This window comes from Tursiops truncatus, chromosome 11, assembly GCF_011762595.2.
Source record: "Tursiops truncatus isolate mTurTru1 chromosome 11, mTurTru1.mat.Y, whole genome shotgun sequence".
NCBI classification, from domain to species: Eukaryota; Metazoa; Chordata; class Mammalia; order Artiodactyla; family Delphinidae; genus Tursiops; species Tursiops truncatus.
The window spans coordinates 3954769-3972514 of NC_047044.1; the positions used below are offsets into that span (position 1 = coordinate 3954769).

Consider the following 17746-nt stretch of genomic DNA (forward strand, 5'->3'; position numbering starts at 1 on the left):
ATTTAAATCCCAGGTGTTGCTGTTAAAAGCAGATCAGTGCCTTCAGACGTTAACGGACACAAGATACCCGTATGTAAAATCTAAATTTTTTGATTTAAGATTTACTAATTGGTGGCCCAAATGACCCCAATCATTCCTCTACCTCCCATTTTGCAAAATGGACATCCTTCAGCAGTTTCCAAAGCATGGTGGTTAGCTTCAGAAGTTACTGAACAGAAATGCGTCTGGCATTACCTTCCAAAAAAGCCATACCCATGAGGTGTATTCATATATATGGACACGTGGACAAATTCTAATGGTTTATTACTAAAACTGTGAAAATAAATATTTTTGAAATATTAACACCCACTATTAAGGTATTAAAGAAATCATTCTGCAACTACTTGACCTCGATGTCAAGCAGAAAAGCCTTTCTCTGCTACCTTTTAGAGTAAAGCAGGCTAAAAAATTGAACTGCTTTGTCAGTTTGCTCTTGAAAGCAATAGTACGGTCACAAAACTTGCTGTGACCATTCTGTCTCTTTACAAATTTTGTAAGGCTGGCCTGCCTTTTTTTTTCCCCTTCTAAATGACTGATTGAGGTGGTGCTTTAATCCTCTGTAGCATGTAAAACAAGGTTCTCAGAAGCTCTAAGTCCGCTGGCAGAGGACAGGGAAGCTGTTGTGCTCAGGAATTAATCTGTCCAAAGGCATCAAAAGCTGCCACAATGCAGCCATCGGCATGTTTTCACTATGCAAGCCCTACATTTCCTATTTAGAAAACACATAACCATCACCCCATTCTGTATTCTCACAGGCTCCCTTTTATTTATTTGTGTTTGTTATTATATGGCTTCTACCGACATGTTTGTGTGATGCCACTGGTGTGCATACATCCATTGAGAGGAAAAAAAGAAGTGTCTATTGCAAACTTGTTAAAAGGAAAAAGGGACCCCCACTGCTTTTTCCCTTTGGCCAGACTTCTATTTAGAGAATAAGGTTTTAACTCTTTGTGTCCCAGAAGAGAATGACTTCTTCGTGCAATTTGAATTTTGCAAAGGATTCTTTACTGACGGAATGTCACAAATGAGAGAAAAAAAAATGTTATTCATAGATTATCACAGTCCTAGAAGCTGGTATTTCTTCAGTTACATAGAGGGCATCAGATCACACATGGGAAACCTTTTATTTTGTTCTTAACATGCTTAAAGCTGTTTTTTACAAAGCAATTTAAGTATGGCTACAGAAACTTAGGAGCACTTTACTTTGGAACAGTTGGTATTTCTGTAGAACTTCTGGTTGGGTCTTTGTTGTTTTCATTTTGGAAGGTTCAACAGAAATTGTGCAAAATCTCACAAGATATTTTAGTTTAGTAACATGGCTGCTCAAGAAGATAACATGTTTTAAGCGTCTGCAGCAGGACCTCCCATGAGAGTTTTTGTGGATTATATTAATGATCTGGGTGGTTACAAAGATTTTAGTGCTCACTTAATCCAGTTCTACCTCTGAGTGTGTGTCTATACAGAGAGAGGTACAGACAGACAGACAGACACAGGTCAATTAACCTCCCACCTCTTCAAAGCTGCTCTCGCAATTCCAGTGAAGCCCTGGCCCAAACCGAGTGGTGCGCCTTTCCAAGACTGGGGCTTTTTAAACTGAGGAAGCCACGGACGAGCGTTTAACACTGTGGCCCGGCACACAGGGACGACCATGAACTATGCCTTCCCACTTACAGCCTTAACAGTGGGTAAGATGCAGGCATGGCTGGTAAACGTCACGGGTCTGGAGAAGCCCAAGTCGAGGGTGATCTGGGAAGGGAAGAGTTAACGGCCCCCACATTCCCTCACCCGCTCACTGCCGCCACATTCCAAAGGGACAGGGCTCAGTGACAACACAGCCCAGGACCTGAAGTGAAGAGGGACAGCCCTCCATTCTTCAGCATCTCTCGAATTAATTAACTGGAAATGAGTCTTGTCAATGTTTTGGAAAGGCAGAAGGGGTGAAAAGAGATTGCTAGAATTAATCACAGTGAGAAACTACTTCAGCTGCCTGCCACAGCCCAGAAAACCCCACGGGAAGAGACAATGAAGGGAAGGAGGCCGACCTGCCGAGGAGCAAGCGGACCCGAGCAAACTTCCAAGCCTTTGCCAAGGAAGGGACGTGCGCTCAACAAGAGGAATTTATTATCTGCGGCCACAGTAAGTACAATATATCACTTAAACGCACATTGTATCCACGGGGACAAAAGCAAACCAGACAATTACATTTTTAAAGCAAAGAAACCACAGAATACTCATGTACTTTCACTTTCAAGCTTATGCGCATTGAACTCTATTGTCTAAAAGATTCACGGGTTCTTGAATTTGTACTTAATAAATCTTCAAACACGCGCAAATTCACATACTGCGGAAGATGAAAAATCCATGAAACAGATTCCAAAAATTCAGAGTTTTGGATGGAGAGTTCATTCACTAAGAAGAAAAAAGAAACAAAACTGCAGATGTAACAGAGCTATTTACAAGAACAAAGGAAAAAACATACAGAGAATTTTGGTCAACGATAGAAGTAATGGAAAGAAACCTGAAACAACTCATTCAATATTATACAAGGAGTTTTCTGTTCTTTTCATTGCTGAACATTAGCTATCTTTTAAAGAAAGTCTAATTACTGCCAAAAACTTTTAGACCACGTGAAAATTTCGATACCATTTTCTATTTTTCCCCTAGAACGAGTCTGTAATTTCAACTATCTTAAGAAAATGGCAGCATAAAGCCTGAATGAAAAATTACTTGCAATTAAATTTAGAGCTTTCTTTGCCATCTTAGAAGGCAAAATTACTCCCATCCATGTTCTTATGAAGGAACTGTGTCACACCCAAGGTGATGGGGAAGCAGGGACCACTTTCTACAAACTGAAAGGGAATGACCGCTCCTTCTGGCATACTTACCAGCTGAGGTGTGTCACTAGTAGACTTCAGAATCAGCTTGTCACCCCTCTTCTCAACTTCAAAGCCCACTTTTTTAAGCAGGGACGCGTCTGCCAGGCCCTGCTCCTCCATCTTGGCAATCAAGTCTTGGTTTTGGCTATTGTCCTCCGTGAGGTTTCGGATGGCGAGCACCACCCACTGGGTCAGAACTGGAACCAGAGTGAAGGAATCTGCCAATGTACTTTCCTGTTTTAGAACTTCCCACGAGCATTACTGGAAAAGGAGGAGAGGAGCAAGCAACCCTAAAAGCCCAGAATCAACACATTTTTCTCGAGGATGTGCTATGAACACGCATGCAAAGCGAGAAATAATTAAAAAGTTATGACACGCATATATACATGTATGTCCAATGTGTGTGTGTGTGTGTGTGTGTGTGTGTGTGTGTGTGTGTGAGATGTCCAGCAACCGGCCCACAGAGATACTGAACTGAATGAACGAACGAGGAAGCAAAGGCTTAGAGCAGTCACACCTGAGGTGTGTGAACACAAGCCTGTGTGCAGGACTGCACGTGCGCACGCGCGCACACACGTACGCTGGGTGATTATGTTACTGAGTCAGCAGGCCAGGAGTAAGAGCGCTACAGGATGAGGCATGAAGACGCCAGGCTGGAATCAGACAAGACAACCGTCTTGTTTAAAGTAAGCCCAGTTACAGATAAGAACTGTTTGCTGGGAGTCACCATGGAATTTCCCTCATTCCATATTTTAAAGATGAAGGAAGACTTTGAAGGATTTACTGCTCAGTCTGAATCCTTGTGCCCTTGAGAAAGCATCTCATCCTTGTGCCTCACTGTGCCCTGGCCCTAATTTTAAATGTTGTGCGCAGCGTCTTTCACAGCAGACAGAAGACACCTTACGAAGAATACAGAATCACTGCACTGTTTTCTGAAGTCTTTGATTTAGTTACCAAGAGCTGCGTGAACCTCACAAAGGCATTAAGTTGCGGCTAGATGTCCTTCTCTAAAGGCTGTATAAAACTGCTGTAGTCTTGGATCCAGGGACACAGAGAGATACCAAGAACAGTGGGCCTGGCACCCTCTGTTGGTTCGGAAGAAACAGTGCCAAGCGTGGAACAGACACTTTTTCCAACGAAAAGAGGGCCCCCTGCCCAAGATCAGATGGAAGGTAGCAGGAAAAAAGCCCTTTCTCCTTATTACCAGACGTTTCCCATGCAGGCATTTCTGATGCCAGAACTGGGGCTCTGTGCCCCCAAAAGGTATGAGGCGCGGGTCCTTCAGCTGTTGAGCCGGCACTCCTGATCCCGTCGCGCGTCCCAGCACGGCGGTGAGGCTGGGGCCGAGACGCTTCTGGCTCCTCGTCTGGACACAGGAAGCCACAGAGAAAGGCCGCCATATGCACAAAGCAAGTGTATCAAACTGTTTCCCTAGTGCAATAACCTCAGAGGAAACTAAAAAGTGAGCCTGAGACTAAAGTCAGGCAAATGAAACACAGGAAATGCACCAGCTTCGCGTTCAGGAAGCATTTTGTGGTTGCTCCCTGTCAGTCCCTCCAACACAGCCCACACTGGACCGCAGTCCGGATCACACTGGGGCCTCACACAGGAACCAGCTGCCGGCCGGCCCGCCTCCCCAGCTCCTCCAGGACGGGCCGCGGGGCTGCATGAGGAAGAGGACCAGCAAACGCTGTGGAGGAAACCACCCACTGGTCTCAAGAGGCTTATCATCAAAACCGCTCGGGGGTATAAATGGCTAACGTGTTCCAAAGGGCAAAGAATGGGAATTGCCGGCGCCCAGCTGATGTGATTCTATAGTCAGCCGCCCCCTTTAGTGCGGAAAGTGTTCTCATCTCGCCATTGCCTGTCATCCTCTCATGATAAAGCCCAGGTCCTTCAGAAGACGGTACTCCTTTCCTGGAGATGAATCCACACAAGTACTCACAACACGTAAAACCTAAATCAGGGCTTCCCTGGTGGCGCAGCGGTTGAGAGTCCGCCTGCCGATGCGGGGGACACAGGTTCGTGCCCCGGTCCGGGAAGATCCCACGTGCCGCGGAGCAGCTGGGCCCGTGAGCCATGGCCGCTGAGCCTGCACGTCCGGAGCCTGTGCTCTGCAACGCGAGAGGCCACGGCAGTGAGAGGCCCGCGTACCGCAAAAAAAAAAAAAAAAAAAACAAACACCTAAATCTGCGTTTCTCCTTCTTTGCCACATCACCAAACCCCCACTTTGTGACAGGATAGAGAATAAAAATAATGATCCCGGGCGACAGAAACTTCCAACACATCAGTAAATTTCTCAACAATGAATCATTTGCTACAACTGATTCCTCATGCAGGACATCATCATTACTCAAATCCATTTCCTCACTTGTTGTAGGAAAAGGGGGAGGCAGTGATCATGAGAACCGACTGGCGAAGCGAACATCTGAGGGTAAATTTAGGCAAGCCTAGAGAATTCTAGTTCATAGGTATAACTCTCTAACGCTAAATGACAGATGCAAAAAGCTGCTTCCTGAAGCTTCCTAACCAGGAAGCTTAAATATAATTGAAAGAAAAGGGAAATTCCCAGAAATGCATCGCAAGCACCTCAAAACTGGAGGGTTGACTGGCTCTGTAATCGAGGAATGTGATGCCAGCCTTGTCACTGCCAGTTGCCAAACCCGAGTGTCTCTGGGGGAAGGAACCACCATGCAGAGCTCGAACTGTCAAATGGTTTCAGTTACAGGGCAAATAAGACCCCTGCAGAGGGTCCCTGCATCCCTCTGTGCCAGGTGCCCTTCACACCCCAGGCTCTGTCAACATCACCTCGCCAGGCCCCACCTGTCTGTCCACACACGAGGCCCTGCCCCGGGACACGCCTCCCCTCACCTGCCCCTTCCCCACAGGGCGCACAGCCGAGCTCACGCTCCTGGAAGCCCACCCTCTCTGTCTCAGCCCCCCCTCGTCACCAGCATAAGCTAGGCGCGCCTGCTCTGTATTTCCAAAACACCTCCCCCCAACCCCCGCCCTTTTTTTTTTAACTAGTTCTCATCCCATTGCACTTACTTATCTGCTTAGGTGTCTATGAGCTTCTCAAGGCCAGGAGCCACACAGAATCCACCTCTAGATCCCCAGCACACAGCTCGGTCCTGACACAGAGTGGATTCTCAATGTGTTTGTTGACGTCACGTGAGCTATGATTATCTGTTTATATCTCTGTCCGCCTGAACACCGTGTGAACTCCTCATAAGCAAGTCTGATGTCTTATTTACCCTTCTGTCCTCCGTTCCAAGAACGGTGCTGGGAAATGTTTGCCTGATGTCCAAGTGAGCAAACGCTATCTCCCACTCACCGTGTGCGTGTGTGTGCGTTTGTGTACGCGCGCGCAGGAAGGCATCGTGGCACTGTAGTGACCCACACAGGCTGTGCTTTTCCTTCTGCAGCAGTCCTTGGTGTGGTTTCCTGACTCAGGGCTTTGCAGGGTTGAGAGACTAGATGAAAGTAAATGCAACCTGGGCAAGGAAGCTGGACCGTGTAAATAAGAGGTCCATGACAACAAAACACGGGAGAATTCCCATGTGGACAGATGCAAGGGTGGATTTCAATCATGTTCATCTGCGGGGGTAACTAGCACATTTTGTGGAAGTCCCATAACGGTGTTCTAAGAAGTGTTTAGTATCTCATTTCTGTAGAAAAACTTACACGATCCCTGTTTTATATGCAGGAAAAAGGAGCACGGAAGAGGATGAGATTGATGACGATTTTCCTGATGGACAGACCCGCTGGGCCGCACGGCTTCAGGAACGGACGTGACCGTCACGTCTCCCACAGATGGGGCTCCTGGTACAGCCACCATATCAACAACCCAGTGGAAGTAGCACTGGAGTCCAAGGCAGCAAAGGCAATCTAGTCTTCTTCCGAAACCGGTATTGAAAGGGCAAAAGACGTTAAGTGGAGGGCATGGGAGGGGTCGGGCGGAGGAAGGCCACACAGCCACAGTGGGGTCAATGCCCTTCCAGAACCTTGAATATCAGAGATAACACACGAACAACAGTGCAACCCCCAACACTTTCACTTAAATGTATACAGTTCATATTCTTTGTAAGTGAAACTGATCTTATTTCCTCTTTAAGGAGGATTTCACGACGTGCCGCTTCACGCTCTTCTTGGGCAGATACCAAAGGTGTGCGCTACATCTCTACCCTAAACAAACACAGCATTTTGGGGTTTGTACTGTCCGCCTATAAATTAAATACCACACAAAGGTCCTCTAATCTGTCCCTATTTCCAGTGGGAACATTTTGGCACTAATGTCTAGGGTCTCCGACTTAATAATAATTAAAAAACCAAATTTTAATAGTCGTTGCTTTCATAACGTTTGCGTCGAAAAGAGAAGCACGGAGAGCCGCACCCCCGCCCCCACCCCGTGAGCAGTGTCTCATGCCCAAGCCCGGCTCATGAATATGCACGCACGACTCCCCTCGTTAGCGCAGGAAAGGCCGAGCCTCCAGGGTCACAGGGAGATGAAAGCGTGCCCCGGTTAATATTCACATCACCCTCTTGTTCCCTCTCTACGGAGACAGAAAGCAAGCAAGAGTGGGGGAGAAAATTAAACATCTTCTAGAGCCTCTAATCCTTAACACTCGAAGTGCTTTATTGTCTGCTTGGCTTTAGAAAGACAGCTTCTAACGTTGCCATGGCGACTCCAAACAGAAGGCGTGAGCCTGTTTGCTACAAAACTGCCTTCAAAGAGCCCTGCGATCAGCACTAGGGCGAGGGCGCGACAGTCCAGCCGCTCTTCATCAGAGCACGTGGTGTCTGAAGGAGCCCCAGAGACGAGCGTGGGACTGGGCACCTGGACACCACAGGGCCTGGTGAGTCCAAGCGACAAGTGGTCCCTGCCCCACCCCCCGCCGAGCACTCGTGTGGCGGCAGTGGTGCATCGGGATTCGGGAGGACGCGGGCTCCACGCTGAGCCCTGCAGCCTTGCACCAGGTAGGTGAGGAGACAGGACAGGGCAGAAGGATGTAGGCTGGGGGACTAACCGAGACAGAAAAAGAGTCCACAACCAGCAGATGTATGTGCCCAATTCACTTTTAAAGTCAAGTTAGGTGAGTTAAAACATTAAACCTGGAACTGTCTGATGAGAAAGACGCCACCTAACTTACAGTTATTGAAATCAGTGCTGCTTGAAGTCCTGCAGGTGCCCGGGACGCAGGCCCCGCTATGACAGGGACTCTGCTCTGGTCACTGCTGTGTCTAGAAGGCTGCTGAGAACAGGGGGTGGTAAATTATGGCCCGTGTTTTTGCATGGCTGCAAGTTAAAAGTAGTTTTCATATTTTTAAATGGTTGGGGAAAAAAGTCAAAAGAAGAATACCAATTTCTGACACACAAAAATTATTTGCAGCTCAAGCTTCAGCATCCATAATAAAGTCTTACCGGCACACAGCCATGCTCATTCATTTATGAACTGTTTACGGCTGCTTTCACGCTGCAGCGGCTGGGCTGGTGAGTCGTGATGGAGACAGTATGGCTAGCAAAGCCAAAACTGCTGACTAAATGCAGCCCTTCACAGAAAAGGTTTGCAAAACTCTGGCCTAGAACATGGAAGGAACCAATAAATATTTGTTGAATGAAAAAATAAGCTTTTAAAGGAACTGGTACTGAAAAACTTAAACTATTTAAATTAAAACAATTTAAATGATAGAAGATTTTACTGACTTTTCAGGATATATATGTGTGTACAGACAAAACTATACGCGTAATATCTGTAAATGGTGTTTTATATATTAATATACCTGTAGATGTGTAATATATATATCTATATTTAATATAAAATGTATAATATACATATAACAAATATGTCTACTATACATAATATCTACGTTTAATTTTGCTTCCAGGATATTTTTAAAAATTATTTTTAGACGACAAACCCGTTTATGGCAAGGAGTTTATGGCAAACTTTCCAAAGCGTACTACTTAGTAGGCCACAGAACAGACGTCAGAAACATTTGATGAAGTTGGTCTGAGAACAGGACGCCCCATACCAGGCAAGACCGTGTCATTAGGCTTCCACGAAACCTGTCCTCTTCTGCCACATCATGACAAGACCTCCCTCAAGGTGAGGATGCTTAATAAACAGCTTCCACATCTAAACTAGTACCTTCTCAGACTATGGTAAAACTGCGTAATTTTTCAGACTGCAAAGCAGTAGTCGGGTTTTAAATGTTCTGAAAATGCTTTACGTTGCTGAGAACCAAACACTTCAAAACATGGCAATTTCTGTCAGCCGAAGGAAAGAAAGGACGCGGAATGTGACACCGACAGGATGACTTCTCCTGCTGAGATAACCAGCTCTGCTTCCCTCCCAGCCACGCGAGTCGGAGAGACTGTGCACCTCGGGGGCCACGCTCCCGGTGGGCCCTCCGACCCCGACCCCGTCTGCAGGCGTCCTGACCCACCTCTGCCCTGCTCTTCAAGTATTCACTTTCTGAGGAGAGAAGAAAAAAAAAAAAGGCATTTCCCAAACGGTTGCCCAGGGAACCCCAGGCTCCAATGAGGCTCTGGCTGCTGCAGGAGGAACCTGTCCAAACACGCCACAGGGGGCACCTGAGTGGGGCGAGGCGGGGGCAGAGGAGGGAGGGCAACTTACCTCTGACACGGGGCACAGACAAGAGAGGGTCCTCGCGGAGGAAATAAACCTGAAAAACGCCGTTAGTGTTCCTGTATGAAGTGCCAACCACTTCTGCAGAGGCGACTCTACCTCCAAACTAAGAGACACTTCACTGCGCAGTAAAGCGCATCCCAGCTCTGCCTTCATCTGCAACGATTCTCTCAACCTCCACGTAAGTCACTCAGTTAAACTACGCACTCTTCTCACTCAGAAAACTAAAGTGGAAGTCTTCATCGTGCAGACTGTGCACCCGGCCTCCTCTCACGGTGCTGGAAACCAGTGTGTGTTCAGTAACCAGCACAAACCACCCTTTGGGCTCCCTCTTCCTTCTCCAAATTGTTGGTCTATCTGATGTCTAATTTCCCTCTGCACTTTTGCAATTTAATACGAGGGCACATCTGTGGTTCAAGTGTTTCAGTGCCGTGCCGATGCGGACTGTTCTAGGTTTTGTAGTGTATCCTAACAGCATTCATAAATCAATGTATGTGTACGCTCTCATTTGCCAATTAACGGCTAATCGTTAATACCGAACACGGTAGAATAAACCCCAACTAACAGCAGAGGGTGGGGGAACAAATAACTGGCAGATCTGTAAACGGCAGGTCACAGTCCGAAGAACGTAAGACAACACTGGTGTTTAATATGTCCTACAAGGAGGAGAGGCTTTCAGTCTTTATCGAGGGAAAAAGTCATCTCAGAAACACCACTGCTTGGAAAGCCGAGGCTGCCTTTCGGTCTCTTAAATCTCTAGGGAACTAGAACATCAAAGAAGTGGTACAAAGGCCCAATAAAACACTGCTGAATCTGACAGAAATATCCTAACGTATATACAAGGGTCAACCAGAGAAATGTTGTCTCTGTGCATAACCTGTTTCTTAAAGATTCTGGAACAAAGGCTCCATTCACTGTCCTCAGTATGCACGACTTGCTTTCCGTCAACCCAACGTCTAAAGGGAGAGATGAGCTGGTCCCAGCTTGAAGGCCCCTCTCGGGAGCCTGAGCCGTCCTTCCATCTTGCCAGGCCCGTCAGCATCATCACGTGGGCGAAGAACCGCGGAACCACGGTCCTCAGCCTGGCCCCTGGCCGGGATGAGCCCTCTGTCCTTCACGAATCCCAGATGGCTAAAGCGCAGGCACCCACGGCTGGCTGCTGCCACCCCGCCCAGCGAGCCTGTCAGTGTGGCGATGAAGTAACGGGAAGACGATACCCGCGCGGGTCCGCAGTCACCACGCGCTCCCCACTCCAAAGCGCCTGTGGCCGAGCGAGGGCTGGGCTTGCAGGTGCCTCACATCCACAGGGTTTTGCGGTAAAGGATCCTGCGGCACCGAAACTAATTTTGTCCATTGCGCATTCTGGAGTCATCTCACTCACCACCTCAAAGCCGGGCGTGGTAAGGGGCAGTCCGTCTGGCGTCTGCCACACAACAGGTCTCAGATCAGAACCAACCACGGCCACTTCTAACTTAAAGCACAGGGCCTGGGGCCACCAAGCGGTTCCACGTGTATCTGGGGCAGGGCTCTAACGTCACTTCTGAGACTCCACAGGAGCCACTGCGTGTACCGTGCTCAGCAGAGCCTGGCACATGCCGGGCATGTAGCAGAGGCCCACGATACGGAGCAGGGCCTGTCCCATGGGGGGTCGCCCTCCCCCTCTCCTGGGTCCCCGCACGCTATACTGTCACCGTGTCATCCTGAGCCCTTCTATGGAACGTGTGCTCACCTGTGTGCAGGGACTCCGGGCTGGGCCACTGCAGCTCCTGGTGCACACAGGAGGAGGGAAGTTTTAAACACCTCTGGATGAATGCTCCCTGGTGCCTGGCCTCCGTCCTCTAACAAGGGCAGGCACCCCAGTTCTCCCGTCAGATCTGAGCTGTACGTGAGGCATCAGTGACACATGCACACAGACCCCACCCCGCGCTGCACAGCCTCAGCCTCTGGGCTGCAGGGGAGACCTCCTGAGGGATAGGCTTTCTGGACACAGTAAACTTCTCAAGGAAAGCTGCTGCCCCCGAGTCTCAACCCGCATCCAGGGGCACCGCCGGCAGCAAGCCGCACTTGGCGATGGCGCACGAGGTGTGACGTAACCTGAGGTCCCTGGGCTCTGACGACTGAGAAGCCAGTGAGAGCCCAGAAGAGACAGCCCACTCAAGGCCCTGGCAGCCAGGTAGGAGGGTATTTCTATAGTGCTCTGTGCTCTTTGGAATAAAGGAATCGCTGGCTTGAATGAATTTCTACCTTCCATGTAAGCAATGCTTTGCCAGAGGAATTAGCTTAAGTGTCTCTCACGTAAGCCAAGACTGCCCGTTTATCTGCATAAAATAGTAACAGTAATAATAAAAAAGTAATGGCAGCAGCGGGCGTTATCACCTGCGGAGTGTACAACACGTGCCAGGGGCTGTTACAAGCACTCACAGAAAGTATTCAACCTTCACAAACACACCACCTGCGCGAGGTGTTAAAAACCCATTCTACTGATGAGAAAACGCATCAGACACAGGAGGCCGAGGTCCTGTCCGAGGTCACACACCTGCAGTGGGCGGGCCTAGCTTGGACGCAGGCTCCAGCACCCACCCCGCTGCTCCTAAGCCCTCCTCAGGGCCCACAGCCGGCGGGAGGACACTTGGGGGAGGCCCAGTGCGGTCCTTCCTCCGGCCAGTCTGACCGCGAGCTTCTGAGCTCTGCCCACACGACAGCGAAGGAGCAGCAGGTTTTGTAACACTTGAAACAGACCCCCTTTCTCGTCAAAGAAATCTCGAAAGATAAGCTCTCAGATACCAGTCAGAGTGACTACCTCTGCAAAACGTCTTTGGAAGTAACAATGAACAGCTCAAAATGAAATTAAAATTTCGAGTAGAGAACGTTAAGTAACCCCATCCAAATTACGGAAGATGACTGTTGGTCTAGTACTAATGACATCTGACATTAGTAAAGCACAGCCAAGGGTCAGAAACAGTTCTAAGACACAAGGGCGTAAATGAAGAACACAAACAGTGTGGCGCTTCTGGAGGACTGTGGACTCGACAAGACCCAGCAGGGACCAAAGCGTCAGCATACTGCATGTGCCTAAGCATCTGTTAGCACTGTCCTTGGTCCAAATGTCACTAGTCTCCGGGGGTGATGAACTCTATGGGTCACCCAGGCCATGCTGGTGGCCTCTCCACCCCTCCTCCCCTCCCAGCAGCTCCCAGAGAGTCCCCAGTCAAGAGGGGGTGGGGGCTTCCCTGGTGGCGCAGTGGTTGGGAGTCCGCCTGCCGATGCAGGGGACGTGGGTTCGTGCCCCGGTCCAGGAGGAGTGGCTGGGCCCGTGAACCATGGCTGCTGAGCCTGCGCGTCCGGAGCCTGTGCTCCGCAATGGGAGAGGCCGCAACAGTGAGAGGCCCAGGTACCGCAAAAAAAAAGAAAACATAAATATAGGAATAAAAAAAACTTGAACATCTTCATGACACAGGAAATCCAAATGGTCAATAAACCAAATGATCAACAAAAAATCAAAATGTACTTATTACTAATTAGAGTATTTAACATCACAAGGACATATTATACTCATCAGAATGGCGAAAATTTTTAAGTGACAGCATCAAGTGTCGATAAGGTAAAGGAAAGGGAGCTCATACACTGCTGATGGGAGTAAAAACTGGTACGATCAATTCCAAAAAGAGTGTGGCATCACCTAGAATAAAGCTGAAGATACGCAAGACACAGATTCCAGTCCTTAAGACACGTCATGCTCACGTGCCAGGATACGTGCATGGACGAAAAAGTTCACAGCAGCATTAACTGTGATAGCCCCAAAGTGGAAATGAGCCACATGTCCGCCAACTGAATGAATGAATGAACGTTGTATCTTCTTGCAGTGGAATACTATACGGTAAACTACATGCAACGGTTGGCTTGAATCTCACAATCATGCTTTTGAGTGACAAATGACAAAACAATGCAAGCCATGATTCCATTTATATGAATTTCAAAGACGGCCAACCCAAAGCACACTGTGTAGGCCGCATGCACAGGAGCTAACCAGAGGAGGGCAGGGATGCCTGATAAGGAGCTCGGATGGGGAGGGGCTCAGAGAAGTCTGGCAGTGTTTTTCGCCTTGACCTGGGTGTTGGTTACACATGTCTGCTTTACAATTATTTGCAAACAACACACATAGGCTCTTCCCACTTTTCGGTACGCACACGGTATTTCAAGATAAGTACAATTTAAAAAAATGAGGATGACTGAACTTGAAGTTTGGGTTGATTTGCCAAATGGCAATTCACATGTTCCCTCAACTAGACAGCCCTAAGAAATACTGCCCCGTAACGCCCCAAAGCGCCTCTGAATTCTGCGGCTTCCACTGTCTCAGTGATTCACAAGTGTTGCCCAGGATGTGCAGCCCACTCGCAGCCCGGGTGCCTGACGGATTGTGCATCAGAAACTTTCGTTGTCATTTTCTTCTTGAAAACCCATTAGGATTCCCTGGTGCCTCCTAATTACACCCAGAGGAAACATGTGAACAAGAGCTGTGCTAGTTTCTGAAGGTGCTTTAGGACAGAAAGACAGCAGAGTAGCTTTGATTCTGACATATTTTGGTTTCTCTCAAAAACTGGGAAAATGTTTTGACTTCTGAGAGGATTTTCCTATCCTTAACCAGAAAGTGCAGATCTCTCTCTGCATTTGACACTGTCTTCATTCTGTGAGCTTCCGTGAGAATGTTAAAATTAGGCCCTTAACTAAGAATGCAGACACGACTCTCTTGTAAGCGCTGGCTCATCACAGTCACGTGAAGGCTCTCCAGCACAGGGCTGGGCCTGTACTGGAAACTGCGATCCACCTCTTAGCTTTGCTCTTGCCGGGCTTCTGTCCAGCAGCGAGGCTTCTGCACAGCACGGGGCCTGCTTTCCGCTGCACTCAGTTAACCCTGAAGAAGAGGTCTGCCCGTTGCCCACACGGCCTTTCCTGGCAGCTCAGAGGCCAGCTGCCGGCGTGGGGAGGGGGCCGGCCAGGGCTCACAGGCCACACGGCCATGCCCCACTCTGGCGGCCCCAGGGGCAAAGGCACCGTGTCTCTACCTCAGAGGAGACGTCCAGGCCTGAGGACGGTAAGAATGGAAAAGGCGAGTTATGTCTGAAAGTTAGCTTTACTTTTGTGTGTTCTGAGTTTGCGACCGTTATCCAAATGAAGTGGGGGTGATGTGGATCCCCAGAGCCATGAGGACACGAAAGGCCAGAGCACCCGGAGGCCTCCCTGCCCCGTCACCCCCATGAGGCCGTCAGCTCCAGGCAGAAAGCAGGCCCCGCCTTCCCTTCGAGCTGCTCAGATCCACGAACAAACGTGGGAAAGCTGCCACCAGGGCTGGCACTGGGACACAGCCAGCCCGGCTGCGCTCCCCCGTCACAGCCCACGAGCAGGGCTGCCAGCCTCCTGCCCCGGCGGCTCCAGGGCCCGGCCCTCGGCACCCTTGTCTGTATCCAATGAGGGCCAACCTCATCCCTTCACGGGCTCACTCGCCCAGTAAGGGCTTTTTTTTTAATCTTCCGGTTCTAGACGAATAAGTGGTACAGAGAATCCAACACTTCCTGCTAAGAATGATGATCACAAAACGGACAGCCAGCCAGTTGCTATTTAACGGTGGCGTGACAGGGCTGTGGCACACCGATGTTTGGACCAGGCCCTTCTCTGTCACTGCTACATTTGACTAAGGTCATTTCAGGCAAAAATACTGACATTAGTCAGGGTACCTAGAACATGCTTCTCTGCGCCAAACTCCAGCAACCCGACCTCGCAAGTGTCTTGCAAAATAATGGATTCTGTGTGGCAGTGCTATGTAAGTACAGTGATTTAAAAACACATGCAAAGTCACTGCTCGTTTTAATAAAGAACGCAAACATAAAAAGAAAAACTGGGAATTAATTAACTTTGTCAGAAAATATACACATCTAAATAACAACGGCAACACTTCTAAAGCACAAACCACGTTCCGGGAAGTGCTCTGGGCACGCTGTGTGCAGGCAGTCATCCTTCTGTTCTGAATTCAGTGGCTCTTCTGAAGGCAGATCTTCACCCTCGGGGACCGCCCTGAGTATGACAGCCGGAGGAGTCTACCTCAACTACAACAGGCCCAGTGAGACAGCCTGGTAATGCCATTTGGGGAAAGAGGTGAGGTATGATTACCAAGCACTGAAACTTTGGATGTCCTTGTGCTGGTAAACTGTGTCCTGAATGTACTTTCAAAAGGCATCCGGCACATTCTTTGCAGAGACAGGCTCCCTGGAATCTGAGTTCAGCCCCACGAGAGGCAGTGTCTGAGGGAAACTGTCATGCAGATGAATTTTAGGCTGATATTTCAAACTTACTACTTTATGGTCTAATCTATACGTCAGATATACAACTTCTGAAATACAGAGTCAAGACTTAACAAAAGTTCTTTTAAACTATACTTTATACTATAGAGAGACTGGGGAGGTGTGCAGAACGATTATGATGCAAACAGTGTTAGAGAAAAGAATTTTGAAAAACAAGTACTTGGTGCACCCAGACAATGGAATATTCTTCAGCACTAAAGAAAGAAATGAGCTAGCAAGCCGTGACAAGACATGAGGCGGCTTACGTGCACTTCACCAAGTGGAAGAAGCCGATCTGAAGGCTACGTGCCGTATGATTCCAACTCTGTGACAGGCTGGAAAAGGCAGAAGTATGGAGACAGGAGAAGATCAGTGGTTGCCGGGGTCAGGGGAGGGGCAATGCAGAGGTGGAGCGCAGAGGAGTTTTAGGACAGTGAAAATACTCTGTGTGATACTACAATGATGGCTACGTGTCATTACGTATTTGTCCAAACCCACAGAATGTACAACATCAAAAGTGGACCCTTAAACTATGGACTCTGGGTAATAATTATGTGTCAACATAGGTTCAACTTCTGTTAAAAAAACAGAAGTGCCCCTCTGCTGGGGGTTACTGATGAGGGAGGCTCTGCACGTGTGAGGGCTGTGGGAAAATGGGAAGTCCCCGTACTGTCCTCCCAACTTTGTTGTAAGCCTAAAACTGCTCTTAAAAAATAAAGTCGTCAAAAGTTTTTAAAAGCAAACCAGAAGTAATATAACAATAAACAGATGTTTCATATAGTTTCTTTTAGTTTCAAAATTCAAAATACTTAGGCTAGCAAACTCACAACTGCCACGGAAGACTATTAACGCGAAATCATTTAAGCGAGTTATTTCTAACGTGGTTTCCCAGCGACGTTCTTTCCCTAAAGTTTCGCTCATCAGACAGCATTTGTCAAATCAATCAGCCACAGGAGCGGATCCTTAAGAACAAAAATTAATGGCAACAAATGTTCGCGAAAGCTTTGTTTCTGGTTTGAAATTAATTTTATATGGCGGCACTTAAAACACTGATAGTAACGGCTGAGAAGTAAAATTAAGAAAACACGGTGTCACCTCAAAGCCAGGTGGCTGAAGTGGCAGCCAGGGAGTCGAAGGGAGCAGCTTCCGAGGACCCTGTCTCACTACTTCCGGTGTGAGGGCGCCTTGCCCCGTCCCCACCCAGGCTGAGTGGGAGCAAGGGTGACACAGTTCACGCCAGGCACCTCACCTTGGAAAAGGACAGACTCCCATTTTCTACCTTACGTGACAATAAACCTCAAGCAATTGTGCTTTTCATGCAAGTAAACAGGACAGAGCAGGACCGGACGCGTTCTGACGTCCGAGAGGCAGGGGGACAGCTGAGCGAGGCAGGCTTGGCAAGACCGACACGGAGCCCAGGCGAGTGCGCAGGCCTGAGGTCAGCGGGCAGGTGCGCACACCACGCACTCTGGTCTCTCCGTGTGCGCAGGAGACGCGCACGGCTCGGCAGCCTTCACGTGCAAACGTTTCAGTGTGCTGACAACAGTTTTCATTTCTAGCCGCTGTGATCTTAGGGATGTAAGAAAACGAGCAGCACACAACTAAGAGCTAAGTAGACACCATCTGAAGGAGTACAGCCTGAAGTATTTTAGTCTCATTTTAAAAGAGCTGGGACTATTTGCCAAAACACCTGAACAAGGAAACAGAGTCCACTTTTGTGAGAGCCTCATGCAAGATATGACATCCCACTCCTCCAACTTTCGGCTTCGAGCCCTGGGGAACCAGTTGCTAGGATACCGTAGAAGCTACATAAAACAGGTCTTCTTCCCTCTTTCATTCTGAACAC

The 17746-nt window shown here is 48.5% G+C and overlaps 1 protein-coding gene across 2 annotated transcripts in view; it reads right to left on the reverse strand.

Moving 5' to 3' along the window:
• Positions 1-2143: 2143 nt before the first annotated feature.
• Positions 2144-17746, reverse strand: part of ATXN10 (ataxin 10) — a 151637-nt gene continuing 136034 nt past the window's right edge. For both annotated transcript variants that reach the window (XM_073788075.1, XM_019944606.3), the window contains 2 exons: positions 2925-3112; positions 2144-2448 (listed from right to left, as the gene is read on the reverse strand). In XM_073788075.1, the coding sequence (XP_073644176.1) occupies positions 2446-2448; positions 2925-3112 (191 nt within the window). In that variant the 3' untranslated portion in view covers positions 2144-2445. The remainder of the gene's footprint in view (positions 2449-2924; positions 3113-17746) is intronic.